Source organism: Myotis brandtii, unplaced genomic scaffold, assembly GCF_000412655.1.
Source record: "Myotis brandtii unplaced genomic scaffold, ASM41265v1 scaffold75, whole genome shotgun sequence".
NCBI lineage: Eukaryota > Metazoa > Chordata > Mammalia > Chiroptera > Vespertilionidae > Myotis > Myotis brandtii.
Genome location: NW_005370991.1, coordinates 223,531 through 247,424, shown reverse-complemented (window position 1 = coordinate 247,424; position 23,894 = coordinate 223,531). Strand labels below are relative to the sequence as shown.

Sequence of the window (23,894 nt, the reverse complement as noted above, 5' to 3'; positions counted from 1 at the left end):
CTCGGGGACGCTGGCGTGGGCTTGGTGCCCGGCGGTGGCCGGGTCGGGCAGGAGCTGGTGGTTGCTCCCGGATGCCTGGTTCGGGAGGAGGAAGTGTTCTGCGGGCCCATCGGCTGGGACACAGGCTTTGTCCAGAGTCATGTGAGGGTGGTAAACAGGCAGCTGCTCTTCGGCTGCAGCCACAGCCGCGTCTCCATAGTTCACCGGAGCGGACTGGCAAGCGCCTGGTCTCTTCAGCGACTGCGTCGAGGCTTGCTGTGCGGACTCGGCTAACGCCAGCGCCAACAGGCGGGCGACGTTTTTCGGAGGCGGTGGCGGTGGGATAAGAGACACTGAACTGACAGGCATGGCCTCCTGAGGGGGGTCATGGGTAACTGCTCCTGGTGGGAAATTGGGAGAAAAAATGAGAGTGAAAAGGCCGCTTGTGTTATCCCACCTATGGAAAGCCAACACTCCCCGTCTGGGCCCTAAAAGACAGGGGCCTTCCATATTTAAAAATGGCAATCCACGATCTTCCGTCCCACATGCACCATCTGCTGCAGAAACATCTGGTTCGGAGGAACACTAACACCGAGAGGGGGTGAGGCCTGCCCCTCCTCGTGAGCTGCTACAACAAGCAGGTCCCCCACGTGGCTCAGGCAAGATGGCTTAGAACACAAGCTCCACGCGCTTGCGGATGGCTTAGGATGGTTTTACCGGTGGAGGCTGGCTGGTTAACGTGGAAGGCTAAAATACAGGCATTTTACCAGAAGAGAAAACAGAATCAAGAGCTACGAAGTTGTGCAAAAAATATCCATGGATTCTGACTGTCCAAAGACACCCGCGGACTCTATGGAGTCGGACACAGGACCACCGGCCCTTCGCGGGTCTTCTTTGAGTTTAGTGTAAGGCTTGGAGCACTCAGCACTACCCGGAACCGTATTCTCTTTGACTAAAGGGCAGGTGTGAAGTGAATCTCTCCCTGACAAGGCACAGGCGGCACAGGGACATGAAGATCCTGCTCAGCTTAAAGAAAGAGTGGAGGAAAGCAAACGGTACCTGTCTGAGCCTGTCCAGAAGGTACAGCCTTACTCTGACCGTCGGACACGCACGGCTCCTCCTTCTCCTGTCCCGGCGCCTCTACCTCTGCGGCCGCTGCCACCGCCACCGCCACCGCCAGGCCTGGGGGCTGGACTCCAGGCTCACATCCTTCCAGGGACTCCCTCTCATTTGCCTTCATCTTTCCTACCTGGGGAGGGGATCTAGTTCCGACGGCACTTTCGTCCACACCCGTGTGCCAGGCGGGAGGAGATCGGGTCTGGGCTGCCGTGGTGGAGGCCGTGGCGGAGGCCGCACTGATGACTTCAGACACCCGGGGGGGGAGGGTCACTGAAATGGGCTCAGATATGTTCAGAGAAGGTGATTTGCCTAATTTCCGTCCGATTTTTGGCGAGAACGCGTAGACAACCTTCTCCGTGAAGGAGGACGGCTTGGCGGACTTCTCCTCGCTCGGGCTCAAGTCCAGGGTGAAGAAGGGGCTCGGGGTCTCCCGCAGAGGAGACATGGGCTCAGAACTGGCAGTGCTGCCCGGGGTCTGGGCCCGGCTACCGCCGGCTTCCGAGTCCCTTTTATTTGCACTTGGCTTATCCTTGGGGTATCCCGTGGGGGAGTCTAAGAAGGCAGCGCCGCCCTCCGGGCCCTCGGCCTCGGCCTTCGGGGGGCTGCACTGAAACGACATGGGGTCGAAATCCAGGCCGGCCACGCCCATGTCCGGCGGGCTCAGGTCCACATCCTCGGCCGAAGGGGGGGACACCAGGGCTGGGATGTGGAGCAGCCCCATGTCCTCCTCGCTCTCGTTGTCGTGGGGCAGGTTGTCGTAGGAATTGCAGCGGTTCCCCAGCATTTCTCCGTTGAAAGAGGCGCTCAGGGCGTCGCTGCTGGATCGTGGTCTCCTGGGCCGGAACAGCTTGGAGTCACCTGGGGAACGGACAACAAACAGTCTCTCAGTGTGAACGTCACAGGGGCACCCCCGCTGCTCACCTACCGAGGACACACGGGGAAAGGAAAGGGCACGTCTCCTTTTCTTACGGGTAACTGTCCCTTGGGGCTCACAGATGGGGCCCCCAAGCCAAATGCTCAAGGACACGCACCTCTGACATGATGGGAGGGAGAAGGCAGCGGCTGTCGATTTCCATCGGAAAAGGGCTCAGAGCTGCCAGGTTCTACCACTAGTCCAACACTGACTTCTGTTATGACTTTAGGCGAGTTTTTTATTTCTTTTTTGTCTTATTTTATCACTGACCTCACACATGACTTGTGAGGCAAAATCAATCACTTTATTTTTATTATTTATTTTTAAAATACATTTTATGGATTTCAAAGAGGAAGGGAGAGGGAGAGAGAGATAGAAACATTAATGATGAGTTGATGGGCTGCCTCTTGCACGCCCCCTACTGGGGATCAAGCCTGAAACCCGGGCACGTGGCCCTGACAGGGAATCGAACCGTGCCCTCCTGGTTCCTAGGTCAATGTTCAACCACTGAGCCACCCCGGCCAGGTGGAATCATTCACTTTAAATAGTACTTTGGATACACAGCAGCAAAAGAGGTTTTTGTTTAGAGAGAAAAATTCTCATAACTCCCAAATTTCTAAAAATTAACTTCTCAGTTTAAAAAAATCCCTACAATCATATAAAGTATTAACATCTATTTAGTAAGGGGTTCCTTTCAGATACTTAAACAAAAATAATTTCCTTTTTCCACTCCTTAAGAGCGGGCTCTAAGTCTCTCAGGCAGTCAGTCCTCGAAAGTGGTGGAGGCCTTTGCGGATCACACAGTTTGATGCCATTGCCAAGCACCCTCCTGACAGAAGTCCTCTATCTCAGCATTCGTTACGATGCTGAGAGCTGCCGGAGTGAACATGTACCACCGAGAGGCAGAAACTGTCGTAATAAAAACATTCACTAATGCTCTGGCCACGTGTAAAATGAATCCCTGCTTGAGTATTATCTTCTGCTTAATCCTAGCATCTACCCAGCCCACTACACTGCTCTGTGAAGCATTCTCTTAACCAAAGTGAAATGGAAAATCCTGCACAACCCACAAGATGTGGGACACTCAACGACAGTGACATGTGAGGACTTGATGAATCACAGCACAGTCACTGGCCGGTGAGGAGGTGCCGTTAGGGCAGTTAGTAAAGGAAGATGAGAAGGCTGATAGGACATCCCAGGATACCTCCAAGGAGCACGAATTGAGCATCAACTGACTAAGGAAAACCCCTGGGCAATCAGGGTGGCTCTTGATTATTTCCTTAAAAGGGCCGTCTTTACAACCTGCCGCCTTCTTTACGAACTCTTTTCTAAAGGATTAGAAGCCAAAGATGACATCGAGGATGTCCTACTTGCCATTACGTGGTTTTGTCAAAAGAGTTCTATTTCCCTCCAAGTCAACAATGAAGCAGTACTTTGTTCATTCTGAAAATTAGTGGCAACTATAACCCGACTGTAGACAGAAGCTAAAACTTATTTTCATAACCTTTTAGTTTTGCTTTTCAAGTTACAATCCACCCTTTCTGCATGATTTAGCATATAACTCGGGTCCCCATTTTAAGCAGATTCACTTTACGTTGCCTTCTCCTGATAAGATTACCCTCCATAACTGATCTGATCTATGAAATTTAACATTAAGTTAGCCATTTTCAAGACAAAAGTCTTCTAGTCTGAATATCAAAACTGCTTAATTGTACCCTTTGTAACACTGTGCTCTCACTGTGAAATCTAAGAAATACTAATAATATAATTTTTCACTGGGCATTAATAAATAGAAATGGTTAACTTAAACCAATTCGCTCATTCTTATGCAAATTGAATAGCAATTATGTCAAAAGTGAAGAAATTAGAGACTGGTACTATATAAAAACATCAATGGAAAATACTAAATAGATACTAGTATTCTTAAGAAGTGATGCTCTATGGCCTCTTTGCTAAGCATGTATTTATAAAATACACTTGCTTGTTATGTTCTTTTCTGAAATATAGAATAAAACGACTGGTGCTTTTCCTCTTACCATCGACTGCATGGAGAGAAGTAAGAGACTCTTCACTCTTAGCTGATCGGAGGGTTCCCTCTGCCCGGCCACCTACAGAATCAAAACCAAACAGTGTGACGTTTTAGACATTATTACAGTGAAAAGGAGCAGTGTTTTTCTCTACACATACTTAAACTTCCAAGAGCGATTAGTTGTACATTTTGACAACCATACTCAATTTAGCATCATGCTACATAATGTATTGTTGTTCTCAAGTGGTTGCCTATAGGAAAAATCTTTTCTAAAGGATTAAGAACTTGAGAATAGAGATGAATTTAAAAACATCTCCTTTTATATTTCCTAAAGAGGAGTGTGCTGCCATACTGGATTGAGGGTAGGTCCTAAACCCAATGACTGGTGTGGTGTCCCTTTAAGAGCAGACCCAGAGAGACAGAGGAAAATGCTCTCTGAAGACAGGCGGAGACTGGAGCGACGCCAACACAAGCCAAGGGGTCAGGGTTCACACCTAACCACGGCCCTGCTGACACCGTGATCTCAGACCTTAGCCTCCAGTAGACAGCATCTCCCATTGGAGCGTGTCGGGTGTGGGTCCAGAGAAAGAAAAGAGACGCCGTGGCAGCAGGAGGAGGTGACCTGTCGGCGGGCCAGCTGCCCTCGGCGCAGCACGGGGACAGGGGCGGGGAAGGGCGCTGACCTTTCAGAGCCATGGCCTTCATCTCCGAGGGCTCACTCTCATTGCGCTGCAGCTTCCGCTTGGAAACAGACGACGATTTCCCCAAGTTGAAAAAGGAGCGCCAGCTGCCCACAGGGGACTTTTTCATTTTGTTCTGAGGCCTCCTCCTGTGAGAGAGAAACACTTCCGCATTGAGATATCCAAGGGGCTCCCTTTACTTAGAGAAAATGAGCAAGTGATGGGAAGAACCAGAGCAGGAGAGCACAGCTGAGCACACACCAACCAGCACACGGCACGACTCAGGGCAGCCGTGCGGTGCACCTGAGCGTGGAGTGGAAACTGACTGTATGGGTGTCCATACCAGTGATTAGTTTCACAGGGTAGTTTTCACACAGACTGCCACACTGAGAACTACCCTCACAAGCTGGGAAATAAGAGTAAGACATATTTGGGAATAGGAAATATTAACACTCCAAAACTAGAGTTAGGGAAAGTGATTTTAGGTGTGAGTAAAGTGAATGAAGCCAAACACGAAGAAAAGGATTAAGAACAGTAACTGACATACATGGGATGCCAGGCACTGTGCTAACTGCCTTCTATGTAATATCGCACTTACATGAGATAAAATCATATGAGGAGGGTACTACATTCTCATTTCACAGCTAAGCAAGTTACAACTCTAAGACGTTTAGTGAACTGCCTTCATGTTATAAAGCCGGCCAATGAACTGTATCATTTTTCCTAACCATTTTTCCTGTACAACGGACTCTCTTCTTTTTAGAACGACGTGGTGTTGCAATGCTTCTCGAGAAACATGTCTCTCATTCCCTAGGAAGTCTCACCCACCGTCAGAAGAGCACAGGACTGCCTGGGACTGGCCCAGAGCCACTGCAGGAACAGGATGATAGGAAAAATACAAAGGCAAAGGTAAAACCAAGAGGACACACAGCTTGAGATCACACCGGCGAGGATTTAATGAACGCTACCTTTCCAGCGGGAAATCGATGATGGTGTGAAACTTCCCCTGTAGCGCGGCAGGTCCTTCTCCTACTTCGATGTATTTGTTTTCAGTCACCAGCGGAGAATTGATCTGAGCTTGGGTTCTTGCCTGGGCTTCCTCCAATGTCAGCAGCTTGGTGGACGGAGAGGAAATGAGCAGGGACTTGGGCCTGGATAGAGAAGCTTTGGAAAGAAAGAAAAACAATAAAGATAGTCAAATGTTTCTGCATGGAGGGAAAAATGTGTGAGTGTGTGGCTATCAACCTGCTTATCTGTCTATCCATCTACCTACCTACCTGCCTTGTTTCAAATTTTCTTCATTCCATTTTTTAAGTGGCAAAAATAATAGTGAGGAATAGAAGGTCACATACCAGGTTGTTAGCAATCACACACACACACACACACACACACACACATACACACACTTAGAATTCTTAAGTAATGTGGCCTTGCCTGGTATCACTCAGTATTTTTAGTTCTGGAAAGAATTTTTCTGCTGCTGCTCCATCTTACACCTTTACATCCACCAATAATAAGTAACACGGCATATTTTTTTAATGTGTCATGAACGTAGCTTACAAAAGGTCTAATATGTAGCATTAACAAAGTACCCAGAAAATAACTGTGAAATTGTGCATTTTGGGGAAATGGCCATAAATTAGCTGCTTTCTACCAAAGACAGAGTCATGAAACTGAGATAAAAAATGCAGGCTTCACCCTAGCTGGTTTGGCTCAGTGGATAGGTCGGCCTGCGGACTGAAGGGTCCCGGGTTGCAGGCTCGATCCCCAGTAGAGGGCATGCAGGAAGCAGCCTATCTATCAATGATTCTCTCTCATCATTGATGTTTCTATCTCTCTCTTCCTCTCCCTTCCTCTCTGAAATCAATAAAAATATATTACAAAAAAGGAAAGAAAGAAAGAAGGAAAGGAAGGAAGGAAAGGAAGAAAAGGAAGGAAGGAAAGGAAGGGAGAGAGGAAGGGAGAGAGGAAGGGAGAGGGAAAGAGAGAAAGAAAGAGGGAAAGAGAGAAAGGAAGAGAGAAAGAGAGAAGAGAAAGAGAGAAAGAGAGAAAGAAAGAAAGAAAAGAAAGAAAGAAAGAAAAAAAGGAAGAAAGGAAGGAAGGAAGGAAGGAAGGAAGGAAGGAAGGAAGGAAGGAAGGAAGGAAGAAATGCAGTTTCCATGGCTCTGGAAGTGTAGGTGTACGTTCCTGCCAGGAACGCACTCTGGCCGAGCCGCACCTGCCCCCTCCTGAATGACCTCGCTGATTTTCCCACTGAAGAGGACGTCCACATGGTTGAGGATGAACTCGACGACCACAGACTGAATCCTCACTTCCATGAAGGCCGCTGTGCCGCTGAAGCAGGCGGACTCGATCTGTTTCGATCTGTGGGGCAGACAAGATCGCCATCAGAGTCACAGGCATAGCAGTCTTAAAGGGCATTTTTTAAAACATGTAAATCCTTTTTTTTTTCTTTATTGATTAAGGTATTACATGTGTCCTTATTCTCCCTTACCTCCCCCATCCCCACACTCATGCCCTCACCCCCCTGGTGTCTGTGTCCATTGCTTATGCTTATATGTATGCATACAAGTCCTTTGGTAAATCCCACACCAACCAGAGTAAGAAAAATACTTTCACAGGCCTCAGCTAAGTGCCACTGGCCTGTTTTGGGGAGATGCGCATAAAAACAACAGATCAGTTTTACTTGAACAGGGTGTCCTTAAGGAACACTGATGAATTAGACTTTACAAGGTGACTGGATCTACTTAAAGTCAAATGTCAAATGCAACTTACCTGAGCAGGTTTGGAGCCCAAACAATTGCTAGGTTTTTTGCATGCATATTTGTGATGGAACAATAGTCAGCGAGAAGTGACAAGTGTCTCATGAGGAACTCCAGTGTCCTGGAAAACGAAACACAACACTTTAACAACAACAACTCTAAAACCCATCATGTAGCAGTACAGAGCATAACTCCACGAACTCGTAATGTTCGATGGCAAAATGGAAACAGGACCACACAAACCTCAGCAAATTGTGTGCTGTGTACTAGGTTTAAACATTATTACCACAGAACTGTCAGAAGATCAGTATGACTTTTATACCTAGGTGTAATAACCACATCTACTGATACTATGGAAAACGTCTAAGGCGAGAAACAAGCTTCTGACAGGACTGGCTCTGAGAAAACGGCCTGAGTTTTTAAAAAACCGTTAGCGTATTTGCTCCTGCTGCCAGACACCTGGTTTCAAGACACCAGGGACATGAACCCTCCCCTCCGGCTTCTAGACAAACGATTCCGTGAAGTTATGCTGCTCTAGTTGCAGCAGACATGCTCTGTGTGGCTTGGACACATTTTGAAAAACAAAGGAGGGCCCAGCCAGCATGGCTTAGTGAATGCGTTGACCTATGAACCAGGAGGTCATGGTTTGATTCCCGGTCAGGGCACATGCCTAGGTTGTGGGCTCAAACCCCAGGGTGGGGCTGGCAGGAGGCAGCTGATCAATGATTCCCTTTCATCATTGATGTTTCTATCTCTCTCTCCCTCTCCCTTCCTCTCTAAAAGCTTTTTTTTAATGTAATTTTTTTTTAAAAAAAGGAGGGTTGCAAAAAAGGAAACCAGCAAACAGGCACCCAGCAGTGAGTCCATATTTTGGATTCAAGCAATTCACAAGTCTGCACACTTGTGGTCAGACATCCCAGTACCTTCAGCAATATTTCTCAGTATCGCAAAACAAACAAACACACAAAGAGACAGGTTTAGTCAACCATCCATTTGCTCATTCATGTATTCGTTCATTCAACATTTATTAAAGCCGATTGCATGCCAAGTACTGTGCCAGGCCCTGGGGATACACAGACAAATAAATATAAATGTATAGACAAATGGCGTGGCTCAGTGGTTGAACTTTGATTTGTGAACCAGGAGGCCATAGTCAGGGCACATGCCTGGGTTGCAGGCTCAATCCCCAGTGGGATGTGCAAGAGCAGGCAATCAATGATTTACTCTCATCATTCATGTTTCTCTTTCCCCCTCTCCCTTCCTCTCTGAAATCAATAAAAATATAAAAATAAATAAATAGTTGCAACTCCAAGAAAACTTAGCCAGTCAGCAGCCCATAGGATGAAAACACGTGGCTGGAATTCTGCACGGGGTTTACCTGTAGTGTGGCGGGGGCAGCTGCTGGATGACGTCATGAATCTTGATCAGCCTTTCTTCATCTGTCGCTGCTGAGACAGCATCCTGCAACCATCGTAATGCGACATCAACCAGTGGACTTTGTTGGTAAAAATCAAAGTTCTCCACTTATAACTTAGCTTTTTTCACTCTCAGGTAAATCATTCTATCTACTCTTTGGCGCTGAGCGATGAGGAAACACCATGTAGCATCAAGGAAGTAAACCTCCCCCCACACTATGTGGACATTGAAATCTATTAAAAGATAATTTTTTAAAAAACTTTATGGTCACCAACATTAAGTGTGATAAGAGTAGTGGCTCAAAGTCAGAAACTAAAAGAATGAAAATGTGAAATCAGCCAAAACTAGGAACCAGTAACAATGACTGTTTTGTTGTTGTTTTTTCCTTTAAAGGAGTCATTTCAGGCATGGAACTATTTCTTACCTGGCCAAAACAATTCTGACACCTTTTGAACAAAACTCCAAAGAGGACTTGATTTAAAAGTGACTGGTACTCACTGAAAATTTCTCATACAGCTGGTAGGTGAGCAGAGGGTTTGGGAGCTCTCGGAAATACAGCTTGCAGAGGGAGCCCACGGAATGGATGTCCTGAACATAGGGTTCTTTTGTCAAGTCGGGGACATGTTCAGAGTCAAATTCATGGCTAACAAAGACAGCAGAGTGACAAAATTATTTTATTAAAGGAAAAGCAAGAATATTTGGGAAAGCACGAACCCAAATAAAATATATAGACAAATAAATATAAATGTATGGACAAATGTGAATTGATATTTTTACCTCAGTGAATTAATGTTTTTTTCCAGCAGTAATTGGATGTTTGATCATACGTGTTTTTCTATGTGAAAATTAAGGGCATAGCTTTAATATTAAGATGGACTACAATCTCTGAAATGCTTATGAATGAGCAGCTCTTCATACACAGATCTAAAAACAGGACTCAGTTCCTCATGGTTTGAATCTGTGAGATTTTGGCAATTCTGGAGACTAGGACTGAGTGGCAGCTGGTCCATGAATAACCGTGCCCGGAAACCCCTCAGCTACAGGAAGTATGGCCCAGGAGTGGTTTATTAAAGACGGATAAGAAAGCCAGAGACAACATCAACCAATCCCCAGCCACCACCACATTGTAACAGACGGTAAAATCTGTAGCACTGAAGTGAATGGAATAAAGGTTGTGTTCAGAAAGCAGGTTACGCTCACTCTCCAGGTTAATTAACATTAATCTACAGGCACGAGACCACTCATCAACCCAGAGGATTAGTGTTTGTGGGTTCATTAGTGAATATGAGGTTTGCTGCACGTGAAAGTAAAGACTGAAACTGTCCTTAGTACCAGAATCAGGTGAAGTACTTTCCAATATGTATTCCTGAAAACAGAGGTGAGCTCTGCGGTCAATTAGGATATTAAAACCCCCGTAGAGTAAATGGCAATTTCCATGCACCACAGTGAAAATGAAAGAAAAAGAACACATTAAGAATAGACCAGAAGCTAAGAGATTGAGCAAAAAATAAAATCTCTATTGCTGGTGTAAAGGACACCGTGATTTTGGGGAAGATGATGAGAGCGGATGTGAAATACGTAACACGTGCATACCTGAGCATAGAATACAGAACAGGTATCCAAGGAGATTAGAAAGTTTCCCTTGTCAATTTTAATTAGGAATGAAAGACTAATTCTATTAATTCTATTCAGATAATGTAAACTTCATCTGTCATGGTTGTCATGGGTTCAAGTTCAATAGCTAAAATCATTAACTATTATGAAGGGAAAACACAAGGACTGACAAGGTGAAGGGGGCATGGTGCTCTGATACTGTAAATGGCACTTAGGAAAATACACAGAGAACAGTATGTTTAGTGTTGCCTATTTTTCCTCAACTATCTTACTGAATTATGGTCATCAATGTAAGAGACTTAATTCTGAAATAAATTCATCTGAATGAATTACAATAGGAACGAAAAAGGAAATGCCATAGCAGGTTTTACCGTAGCCTCTGGATATTGGAGGCAACGCCAGAGAGGCGATATATTCCGTCCACAATGCCATATCTCTCGATGAATGCCGTACAGCTCTGAAGAACCTGGGGGACTGAAGAATCATGTTAAAGACGTGGATTAGATTGGGAGGACTCCGCAGAAAATGAGAGTACCTTAGTTCTCATCAGCAAAATAAAATTTGCAAGTTCAAGTTATAGGGGTGGAATCTTAATCTACTACAAAAAATGAAGAGGGCACGTTTACTTAATTTCACGTCTCAACAGATAACTGCAATTTTTCACTTTTAAAAGAGTTTCTTTTATCTTTTCATAGTTAACGCTAATTCTAATTTTATCTAATAAACAAAACACCAACATAATGCAAAGGTCAAGGCAATTTCAAGTAGATAAGACCTTAATTTCCTGCCTATCTTTACATTATAAGTACTGACCTTTTGACTTAATATTATCAGCTCCTTTTAAAGGGCACCCCAACAAGTTGAAAGATGGGGAGATGGGGTCTGTCTGGTTACTTCACTGAATATCTGACACAAATGGCCAACCATTTGGGGCCTACACTGTAAAAAAGGACGTTCAAACTATATGATAAAGCTCTTTTTATAACCATTCAAAAATGTACAGCAGCTGAAATTGAACTTTGTTTTGCAATACAGACTGGTAAACTTTTAGTAACTTTCGTTTGATAGTTTTAGTTCAAATCCCCAAAAAGCAGTGCTTGGACGAACACTATTTGGTTGCAATGAACGACTATACTAGGGATGAAACACACAGGAGTGGTGAATGAAATGATATTTAAGAAGATACTTTTAGGTAATGTATTGCACGTATAGTACACAGTAAGTCCTCACTTAACATTGTTAAGGATTCTGAAACTGTAAGTGAAATGACATATAATGGAATCAGTTTTACCATAGGCTGATTGATCCAAACAAGAGTTCCTATACCGGCATCTCACCCACATTATAACAAAATGATGCTGAAAGAAATGATGTTATTCCAGGACTTGCTGTACATCATGATTATACCTGCAGACTTTTCCTTGGTTTTCCTGCCTTTTGTTGTCCTTCCTGCATTCTACCTTTTAAACTGTCAGATCCTATAACTTACATTTAAAACAAGCTCCTTAGCTTTAAATGAGTTTTTTAAGCAGCTATATTACTGAATATGTAATATGTGCCAGGCTACATGCTTTATAATGGACACCCTCACTTAAATCACATGGAAATCCTATGAAAAAGTTGTTCCATCTTGTGGTGGTGGCTCCCAGCAGCATCTGTGTGGCGTTATTAGAAAATGCATCGTGACTTTTTGTTGGGAAAATATGATTAAGGAATTAATTTCAGAGGTTATTTGGACCTTGTTTGTTTGTTTTTCCCCCCCAAGTGTGCTCTGATTATAAAATTCCTGTTTGTTTTTTCTAACTATTGTAAAAAATAGTTGGAAAAAACCTCAAACACAGAAGTAAGTTCAGACTATAGTTTCCTCACCTTGAGTTTTAAAATAGATTTTATATTTTGTGCCAAATATCATTTTACCGAGTGTCCTACCAAGTTCTTGCTTTTTTGTTTAAAGAAATCTCATTTGAAATTTCATTGTAAGGAAATTCAGTTTCAGATATGTGCAACAAATAAAACAAGTCCTATACGAAACTGATGACGTTTGAAAACTGTTCCACTAGAATAGATTTTATCATAGTTACGGAATGAATGAACACTATAGTTATTAAACCTGTTTGCTGCCTTCTTAAATGTTGGCAACCATCCTCTCCTATCGCACTTATTAAGAATGAAAACACACCAGAAACTCCTAAGTACAACTAAAACGTGCTGAATCGATGTGTGAAAGCTAATGAGCATGGCAAACAAACTGGAAAACACTCCCTCATATTAATGATCACATTCAAGCAACCTTGAACAACAACAACAAAAAAATACAAAAAGAAAAAGAAACAAAAAAACATCTGACTCCTTCACTCAGGGTGCAACAGTAAATGACAAATTAGTTTGATCTATCCAAAAAAAGTACCATGTGGGGAGGTTTCTTTAAAAAAACCGGTTCTGTGAGTAACTGTGCTATAACCTTTAATTAACTCAATTATAAGTATTGTGGTTTGTGGGAGCTGAAACTGTAAGATCATCCTGAGTGAATTCTGACACCAGGGATCACAAATAAAAGAATTTTTGAAAGGCCTTGTCAGGCTCCTACGCGAATTCTTACAACACCCTGCTACAGGAGAAACAGGTCAGGCTTTTCTCTTGATCCCACAGGGAGGTGCTCACAAGTTCAGAAAGTGTTAACAGGATAAGCTCTCCATAAAGTCGATTATTCACTAGGAATACAATCCAGAGAATGAGTCACATAGCAAAACATTCTACTGATATGGGGCTTCCTTCTTAGAAAAATCTGGTGCATAATCTATTTTATATATTTATGTTTTATATTTTATATATTTTAAAGTCCCAACTAATAGGGTAATCATGAGGAAGAATGATCATACATATTATATATCTATCCTTATTTGTATCTCCTCTCTCCTCACAATTACATATATAAAATATCAACATATCATTCTTCCTCCTCAGGGTTATTCTGTTTTCACTTAGACTTTAAATATCCTATTTAATAAAAGGCTAATATGCAAATTGACCGAACAGCAGAAAGACTGGTCACTATGATGTGCACTGACCACCAGCGGGTAGACGCTCAATGTAGGAGCTGCCCCCTGGTGGTCAGTACACTACCACAGAGGGAGCACTGCTCAGCCAGAAGCCGGGCTCATGGCTAGTGAGTGGAGCAGCGGTGGGGGGAGCCTCTCCTGCTTCCGAAGCAGCGCTAAGGATATCTGACTGCCAGCAGGGAATGGGCTTAAGCCGTCAGTTGGACATCCCCCAAGGGCTCCTGGACTGAAAGAGGGCGCAGGCCGGGCTGAGGGCCCCCCCCCCCCCGCCGCCCAGTGCATGAATTTCATGCACTGGGCCTCTAGTTACATATGATATATATTCAATTCTCCTTGTTTTAATTTAAGCTTTGAAATAGTCTCTCTCTCTATCTATCTATCTATGCACTTATGTTAAGACTAGTTATAGACTATATACAGTACATATAAAGTCTCAAAATCTTAAAAAACTTTAATTCCTCACACATTTATTAAATCAAAGACAAATTAATAAATCAATTTAATATTAAAAACCATTTTCTTTCCTAATTAAAATTTTAGTTGATAAACTTCAAAGGTTTCTCTCTGTGTTAATTTAGTCTTTATTAAATATTCAAATTATTTCTGTCATATGAATATTTATTCATCATTGTCATCATCCCCAATAAAGAGGAAATTATTCTAAAATACCAGCTAGAACAGTGGTCGGCAAACTGCGGCTCGTGAGCCACATGTGGCTCTTTGGCCCCTTGAGTGTGGCCACGAAGTTTCAATCACACTGTACATGCGTGCCTGCACATGATATTTTGTGGAAGAGCCACACTCAAGGGGCCGCAGTCTGCGGACCACTGAGCTAGAATGTATGTGACCTCAGTCTTCAAGGTTTATTAAATTACTATTACACTCTAATGTCACAAATTAACTTCTTTGTTTGTTTGTTTTTCTAATCACTTGAACAGACTTTCTCCTCTGGATCAGCCTATAGCAGAGTTCTCTTCCATGACTATTAAATTAATTTCTAACATTCTACTAGTATTTTTTCTTCTTTTTAATTAAAAAGGCAGGAAAACTAAGAAAAAAAATTACAAAGTTTCCACATGTAATATGCCACCACAATTATATTCATTTTATATATCTTCTAAGTATCTATACATTTAAAAAGGTAAAGAATTTCATGCACTTTTGGCTCAGTGGATAGAGCATCGGCCTGCAGACTCAAGGGCCCCAGGTTCGATTCCGGTCAAGGGCATGTACCTTGGTTGCGGGCACATACCCAGTAGGGAGTGTGCAGGAGGCAGCTGATCGATGTTTCTGTCTCATCGATGTTTCTAACTCTCTATCCCTCTCCCTTTCTCTCTGTAAAAAATCAATAAAATAAATTTTTTTAAAACAAAGATAAACTTACTGTTTATATATAACACTAGAGGCCCGGTGCATGAATACTGGTGGGGTCCCTTGGCCTGACCTGCGGGGATTGGGCCAAAACCGGCTCTCCGACATCCCCTGAGGGGTTCTGGATTGCAAGAGAGCAGTTCTCGGGTGATGCACCCTGGAACTGGGCTCCCTCTTCTCTGGTTCCGGGTGCATTACCTGAGAACCGCAGCTGCCAAGTCACCGCAGCTCAGTAGCTCCTGCACTGAGCATCTGCCTCCTGGTGTTCATTGCGCATCACAGCTACTGGTCAGACGGTCAGACAGGCATGCATATATATATATATATTTTCCTTCAAATTTCCACACTGTACTCAAATTTACAATTTTAACACCTTAAATTTATGGTTCAAAAGTGAGTACTCAAGATTTTTGCTCTCATACTTACTGCTATAATGAACATTTTTGTTTATACTGAAATATAACCTTAGGATAAATCCCTAAGGGGAACTGCTACATGAAAAGAACACTATAAAAAAAAAGTTTCTTGCTGTGAAGTACCAAAATGTTTTTCAAAAAATTAATAATACACCAAGCTACCCAAAACCAACAGCGTTTGTCTATTGATAAAATTGCTGCTGCCTTACTGGTACTGGATTTGTGAAAATTAATACACAGAAATATTATTTAAAAGGCAGTCAGGAGGCTATAAGAGAGAACTTTTATGCACCTGTCACTTAACACACACTCCTGACCCCAACAAGAAACATACCTTTCACCTCCAACAGAAAGTGATTTTTTGTCACAGGAAGTGATACTTGACCACCTCAGCAGGAGGAAGAAGACTCCTCCTTTCCCAGGAACAGCTCAGCCAATGGGAGATTGCCAAAACTCAGCCAATGGAAAGTCACTATACTTCGTACTTTCAGTATCCTCCAATGGGCACTAGGTTTACAATAGCCCCGCCCCCAATCCATTAAAAAGGCATTCTCCCCTTTGTTTCCCTAGACTTGGGCATGGTTTTTGGTTAGACTACATGTCCTAAATTGCAATTCTTTGTTGTTCCTGAATAAACACATTTTGCTGGAGAAATATATAGCTGTCCACTTGATTACAGTTAATATGATCATAATTTAGAAAAGCAGCTTTATTACATTAATAATGTTTGTCAATATAAAATATCTCAAAATGGCTTGAAAATACATTTTCATGACTACAGATGAGCATAAACACTTTTCTGTATTTTGTTTACTGTATTGATATTTACCCTACTTTTCATCAGTGGTCTTAAAAAGTACAATGGGTATTTTCCATCAGGATTTAGAATTTTACAAATCATCTATTTCTGGTACTTATCAACATTATAGGTACTTTGGATACTACTTTAATACTCTAGCACAGCAGTTCTCAACCTGTGGGTCGAGACCCCTTTGGTGGTCGAACGACCCTTTCACAGGGGTCGCCTAAGACCATCCTGCATATCAGAGATTTACATTACGATTCATAACAGTAGTAACATTACAGTTATGAAGTAGCAACGAAAATAATTTTATGGTTGGGTCACAACATGAGGAACTGTATTAAAAGGGCCAGAAGGTTGAGAACCACTGCTCTAGCATCTCTACAAGAACTGGTAGAGGGAAGTGCATTTTTTTTTAAATCAAAAGAAAACCCCATTTTTCTTTCTTCTTATCTATTCATTCCCCTCTATCCATTCACCACCCACTGAAATCTTGAGTCAGAACTTGATTTACAGGGAACGAAATTAAAAATTTTAGCTATAAAAGTTGGAAGACTGGGCTTGGTATTTTATAGCCTCAAAACTATGGCTATATTTTTCAAACAAGAAATTAAGTAAATATTTTAGAATAAAATGTGGGAGGGGAAAGCTGGCTGAGAAAGCTAACGGGACAGATATAAAAATAATGCCAACTGACCGTGCTTTATGCGAATGTCTTGCTCTTCCTAAACAGATCAGAAGTATCTGATTCAAAGTACATTCTTAGACCCGTCTTTATTCTCAGCTCCCCCAGAACTAAGATAAGGACCCAAGAATGTTCAATACCTGCTGCCGAACTTAAATGGAACAGAAATTACTTGCCTAATCTATTGCACAATTGGTTCTAGAAAATCAATATGCAGAGGTTAGAAACTAGAATTATAAGAGTAGAGAATGTATGTTTACCTTCAAAACCAGAATTGAGAAGGTGCTCCCCCAGGTCACAACCAAACACCCTCTCTTTCAAGATCCCTCGCTGCTTCAGCTTCTGTTTTGTTGGTCGAGACTTCATGAATGTGCGTAAGAAAGTGATGAGCTTGCCGTGCTTCTTAGACACTAAAAAACAGGGATAAGGGAAAAACATCTTAGTTGTGGCAAGAGGTTACATTTTTACTTTTTATGAAAAGAAATGGAGGTCTTAACAGGTTGACTGCAAAATCATGTATTAAAAGTACACTTTATATTCTATGGAAATTTTCAGCAGAAGTTTAGGAAACAGTTATTTATAAAATCACAATTTTGCACTGTCTTCTCACCAGTCTGTGATTTTACTTGATGGGACTGTGAGCAACTGTAAGTCTTGTAATCCGTGACTTCTAAATCAAATGGTAAACCAGCTATTTCCCCAATGCATACCTACGGATGCCCCAGGATTATGACTGGCATCTGAGCTTTACTCTAATATGTCACTTTGGAGACCTTCATAATAACTGAGCCTGGAAATGTTGTGAATGTGGTTTTACTTTCTAGTTAACTTCTAAAATATTTTACTTGGTGGTTAGAAATTGTCATGGCATTTATAATCTGGAAAGTAAAACAAACAAACACAAAAACAACTCCCTCTTTTTCATTTTATGAAGAGGACAATCCCATCAGGATACAGAACACACTTGTCAAACTAACTGCTACATAAACACAAAACACACACCCCTAAAAAAACATTAGACCTCCTATTAACATTCATCTAGGCTACACTAAATATAACCTTAAGTCCTCTGTAGATCAAGGCAAGAGATAAGTAAAAAATATTTCCACTGATTGATACATGAGAAAGACAACAGTGAAAGAATTGAATGCAAACAAAGCTCTAAGCACAGCTTACAGGGTAAATTACTCTAAAATTCCACATACAAGTATAAGCTCAGAGTGCTGGACAGAAGGCTGTGTTGCCCCTGAAGACCTGCCTGTGGGACATGGACATGAAAGTGGAAGTCAGCGATACTGATGATCCCAACCCTGTGAAAACCTAGGCTAATGTGTGTGTGTGTTGGTCTTCGTTTTCACAGGAGTTTAAAAAGTAAAAAAACAAAATAAAATTTTATAGCAAACGAGAAAACTAGTTAGTAAAATCATGGTTTGAGGAACAGAAGTCTGGAATGCCGTCAACAATCTCATGAGACTTCCACTGAAGGAGGCAGAGTGGGAGTTTGGTTTTAGACAGTCAAGGGCTTATAAAACATTTCAACAGAGGAGACTGCAATGCAGCTACGGGTCTTAAGGTCAAAGTCTACCAAATATGCTGGATTAGGGACATGAAAATGATAACGCCACTTCCACAGAAAAAGTACCTCAACAATAAAACACAAACAATACTTAGACAAAAGCCAATCACTCTGACTTATATTCAATTTTCCTGTACTAGAGTTAAAATGTGCCCCAATGTAACTGCTTCCATATTAGATATGACAGATTTTACATCCGAAATCTCTCTTCAAACCTGAGAGGAACCCAACTGAACCAGTCTTTCCAGTAGTTAAAAGCTTTAACAGTATGACACACAGTATCTCCAACACAAATCTTTATGACACCAATATCCAGTTTACAGAGCTACCCTCACGGCAGCTCAGTGAGCCCAGTGAACTTTGACATGGAGAAGAAATGGGGCACTGGGTGTCTTAAATTACCCAAGTAAAACATTTTTCTAGCAAAGCCAAAGAATTTTTTCTTTTTCCTAATACTTCACCTAATCTAGAGTTCTCTAAATCCAGTCTGAGAAACCTCCTAGACTGTTTTGAATTAATTTCTCAGGACATTAAAGAAAGCTAATTGGTGCCCGTTAATGGCCTCAGCATTACACTTATTTCATTACATGCATCCCATTCTAAGATCTGTAGCAAATTCAGAGTCAAGCTGACAGAATGAGCTGGTAGGGGTGGGATGCGTAATACCTGCAGAGGTTGTCCTCATCAAACCCAGGTAACAATCAAATATGAGTATAATGTGTAGCATGTCAAATGGATTTCACAATTGTACACAAATCCTTCTTTGCTCAAAGTTTTCAAACACAGATTAAATGACCATTTGGAAGAAAGTTAACAGAGGGGGACAGAAGCACAGGCAACTGATATTTAAGAGTTTCTTATCCTCCCAGATTCTAAGTCCCTATTGTATACTTTCAAATACTGTGAGCATCATGGCAGAGCCAGCGTACCCCACTGTACCCATCTCCCCTTCCATCTATCGACAACTAGGAGGACCTTTATCCCACAACCCAGGTTCCTCTGCTCAGTGAGATTTCCTGAAAGACGCCCACAGCCGTACATCTGAAGGTGAATGTGTTGGCACGTGAAGGGAAGGCAGAATGGTACAGACAGAACAGAACCCACAACCCTTATTTCCCAGACACCTCAGCTGAACCCACAGCCCCAACCAACATGGCAGCAGTCAGTGGAGTCAGGGTACAGCCCTTACCACACAGCCCAGCAGAGGGTAAGAGGCAGAAGCAGCCGCAGGCAGCACCCATACCTGGCTCTCTCCCCAATTACGGGAGTGCTCAGACCAGGGGAGCCCTGGGAGCAGCAGTGAAGATGTATCTCCAGCCTCCCGGCCACATCGCTGCAGTTTCAGCAGCCACAGGAAATAGGTGGCAGCAGGTGTGGGGGCTGCACCTTGCAAACTGGGCTCCCCTCTCAACTGCCACACACACCCCCCCATCACAGTGGTGGCACCCCGAGACCCAGGTGACCTAAACACAGCCATTCCTTTATAGGTATACTAGAGGCCCGGTGCACGAATTCATGCACGGGTGAGGTCCAGCTGGCCCGCCCCAATTGGGGCCGATTGGGGTGGGCCAGCCAAGGAGAGGGGCCGCAGGCAGTTGGCCAGCTGCCCCCTCCCCCCAATTGGGGTAGGGGGACTGATCATGGCCACAGTGCACATCAAAGCAACTGGTCATTCTGGTGTCCCAGTCACTTGGCTCTCATATATATAGAAGATATACTACAACTTATATTGCCATTCTCCTGCTGACTGCCATTTAGAGAGTTTCCAAGTTTTTATTGTTACTATTGATAATTCATTGAAAAGTCTCATTAAGTGCCTCTCTGTGCACAAGGGCGGGAACTCTAGCATTCTCATTCAGGAGCAGGATCGCTGGGTTGTAGACTATTTTGCTTTCAGCCATATTTCTTTTATTTATTTCATTTATTGACTGATTTTAGAGAGAGAGGAAGGGAGCGAAAGAGAAAAAGAAAGAAACATCGATTATGTATGCATTCATTAGCTGATTCTTATATGTGCCCTGACCAGGGATCAAGCCCACAACAGTAGCTCATTTATACTCACTTTGTGTTAGCATCACTCTCTGAATGATTTAAACTCAAAATATAAACCAGTATCTAATCACTAGAATTCAGTTCATAATAGTTTTTCATAGAATGGTATATTAAATAAAATCTATTTTATCTCCCATTACATTCATGTAATGACTTCTAAATGGAATAAAGGTTATCAGAATAACGACACTTTATACTTTTCCTCTCTTCTCTAATTTTCCAGATCTAATCTTCAAGATGACCTAATACTCATATTTCAATCCATTTTCCTTAGTGTATCTGGTACTATCCTGAAATATCTAAATACATAGCTTTTGTATGTGGTAAAAATATTCAGTAAGCATAAAATGCTAGCAATTCTAGTTGATGATTTAGAAATACATCCTTGAACCAATCGCCTAATAATTGAAAGCTTTTATACCTTCCCAATAATAAATAAAACAGTCTGATGCAGGCCGTCCGTCCAATCATGCCTCATACCGGCCAGGCATGAGCAAGTGAAAATGTGAAGATAAAGGTTTTAGTCCTGATTCTGCCAAAAACTTGCTGTAAGATTTTAGACAGGGCAATTAACCAGGTTAGATCACAGGTTAAAAATAGAAAAAAAGGAATTTCGCCAAGTAATTTATGAATTCTAGCTGTCAGCTGAAAAATCATGAAACACTGAGAAAGTATAAAGCATGGAAAGCTCTAAAGTCTGTGGAAAATACCTTTGTTTTAGGAAAATTTATCAGGAGGGAAAAAGGCCACCATTTAAAACTTCATTGGCAGGCAGTGTCAAAAACATAAATTAGGCTAAGTCATCTTGGAAAGGGCTGGCATAAGAACTTAAGATAGAAAGGTCATTTAAAATGCTACTGTTTCATGTATAGTATATTAGGCTTAGCACTTTTTAAATTAAATTATGCATTTTTCCCCATGAAAACTTAAAATAGTAGTAAGGAGCCCTTTTATAACTAATTTACACAACTTACTTATACTATTTCCAATATAGGCTAAGTCATCTTGGAAAGGGCTGGCATAAGAACTTAAGATAGAAAGGTCATTTAAAATGCTACTGTTTCATGTATAGTATATTAGGCTTAGCACTTTTTAAATTAAATTATGCATTTTTCCCCATGAAAACTTAAAATAGTAGTAAGGAGCCCTTTTATAACTAATTCACACAACATACTTATACTATTTCCAGGACTTAGTGCGTAATCGTACTATCTTCTTTAATTGTTAAAGCCATTCGCAACTGTTGTTCATGCCATACAATATGCCACTGTTTGTTTCATTGATTTATTTGCTAGGAAGACCTTGGTGAACAATATAATGGTCATTTATAATATTATTTCTCTATAGATGCCGTATGTTTTATAGAGGTTAATTTTTGAATGAGGTTTAAGAATTCACTCTAGGAAGAGAGAAAAAAACGGTAAATATTATCTCTGTAGGTTCTGCCTTTGGAAAACTTGCATCCCACCAGGGCAGTGCTCAATGCAAATCCCTCCTGCCTCTCGGGGAACTGCTGCGTGTAATCTACGCTTCAGAGCAGGAATTCAGCAGCTTCAACCTTGGATGTCATCTCTCCTCACCCCCTCAAGATGTCCAAGAAAGTCTTTAGGAAAATTTGAGTGTTAAATCTTGATATGGGGCTGAAGTGATTGTGGAAGAAAGTACATAATCATTTTTATCACTGTATTATAAGCAGCTTGGGAGGAGAAGAGACACACAATTCTCCAACGGGTGCCGTAACAGCTGCACGCGACTACCGGGGACCGTCTCTGGGGCCAGCCCAGGGATGAGGCACTGGAACGGGGACGGCTCTGATATCTGCACATTCCATCCTCAGAGGGAGGACACCAGGTATTTGAGAAATGTCATGTCCACCCAATGCTGAACTAAAAATAACACGGACAGTAATGGCTCTTGGCTGAAAAACTAGGAAGCTACTAGCAATCACATTAATCAAATTGGCTTCCACTTACTCATGAGAGAGAAGAGGAGGCATTTCAAAGCCCTTTAAAAAAAAAAAAGATGTCTTTTTATTGATTTCAGAGAGGAAGGAGAGGGAGAGAGAGATAGAAACATCAATGATGAGAGAGAATCATTGATCAGCTGCCTCCTGCAGGCCCCATACTGGGGATCGAGCCCACAACCCGGGCATGCGCCCTGGGCAAGAATCGAACCGTGACCTCCTGGTTCGACCTCCTGGTTCGTAGGTCCACACTCAACCACTGAGCCACTCCTCCAGGGCGGGCTAAAGCCCTTGCAAACTGAAACGCAAAAGGATGACAGCAGGGATCCACAACACAAATCCGTAGTAAGTTTTAGAGAAGAACCATTCACTTGGAAAAAGAAAAGCAGAAAGTGAGCAACTACTAGTAATTGTTTCTTTAGATTTTCCGGCACCACTCCTATGTAGCCAGACACACTGGTGGCTAACTAAAATACCTGGGGATTGGAATAAAAATGGATCTTTCTTCCGCTCACTTAAGGATGAAACCAAAGCATGTCCTGCTGCTGCTCTTCCTAGAATACATAGAGTGATAAATTAGAGATGGCGTGCTACTCAGACCTTAGAAGTCACCGTTCCCTGGGGAAAACGGTCACAGGTTAAAACACTCCTGTTATTTACATAATATATTTGCTTTTCCAGGCGCTACACGTTTCAGTAATAAATATCAAAGAAGGTTCAAATTTAGCTTGCGTGCTTTTTAGGGAGATATAAAAAAGCTATACATTTTCCTCAGTAAAACTGATACTGATTTTTATTTTAAATTAAACATTTAAATAACAAGTGATTGATGTTGTTCCTTAACTTTATAAAAAGAGTATATAAAAAAGCTATACATTTTCCTCAGTAAAACTGATTTTTATTTTAAATTTTAAATTAAACATTTAAATAATAAGTGATTGGTGTTGTTCCTTAACTTTATAAAAAGAGCAAAGTAAAAACAAAATTTAACGTGGTGACTTTACCACCTCAGTTATATAAGACTGACTAACTGCACTTCTAAATACAGATCAAAAAGGATTTGCATTTGAGCAGAGGCGAGTAGGAGGAAACAAGATGTGGGTATGAATTCCTGACACTCAGATCCCAACACTAGGAGGATGAATATGACACAGGCTATGCAAGCAACTCTGCCAAGGATTTTAAAATAATCCGGGTTCCTATTTTTCTAAGATGAACTCGCACTGTTTGACCAAAGTTTAAAAACTAGTACTACCCCAGGAGGACATGTATTTATAAGTTTCCTCTTATGAAATGTATCTGAAAACTTAGAACCTTCAGCTTAACAGTGTGAAAACTCTCGTCTTGAATTTTTTTTAATATATTTTATTGATTTTTCACAGAGAGGAAGGGAGAGGGATAGAGAGTTAGCAACATCGATGAGAGAGAAACATCGATCAGCTGCCTCTTGCACACCCC

At 42.0% G+C, this 23,894-nt stretch overlaps 1 protein-coding gene across 1 annotated transcript in view; it reads right to left on the bottom strand.

Annotated features, from left to right (window-relative positions):
• ARHGAP32 (Rho GTPase activating protein 32) overlaps nt 1-23,894 on the bottom strand; it is a 109,327-nt gene that overhangs the window by 5,374 nt on the left and 80,059 nt on the right. Inside the window, exons 12-22 of the mRNA XM_014530617.1 lie at nt 17,106-17,255; nt 10,884-10,986; nt 9,397-9,541; nt 8,861-8,943; nt 7,496-7,603; nt 6,939-7,084; nt 5,689-5,884; nt 4,724-4,869; nt 4,048-4,119; nt 1,039-1,956; nt 1-380 (exon numbers count right to left, since the gene is read on the bottom strand). Coding sequence (XP_014386103.1) covers nt 1-380; nt 1,039-1,956; nt 4,048-4,119; nt 4,724-4,869; nt 5,689-5,884; nt 6,939-7,084; nt 7,496-7,603; nt 8,861-8,943; nt 9,397-9,541; nt 10,884-10,986; nt 17,106-17,255 — 2,447 coding nt within the window. The remainder of the gene's footprint in view (nt 381-1,038; nt 1,957-4,047; nt 4,120-4,723; nt 4,870-5,688; nt 5,885-6,938; nt 7,085-7,495; nt 7,604-8,860; nt 8,944-9,396; nt 9,542-10,883; nt 10,987-17,105; nt 17,256-23,894) is intronic.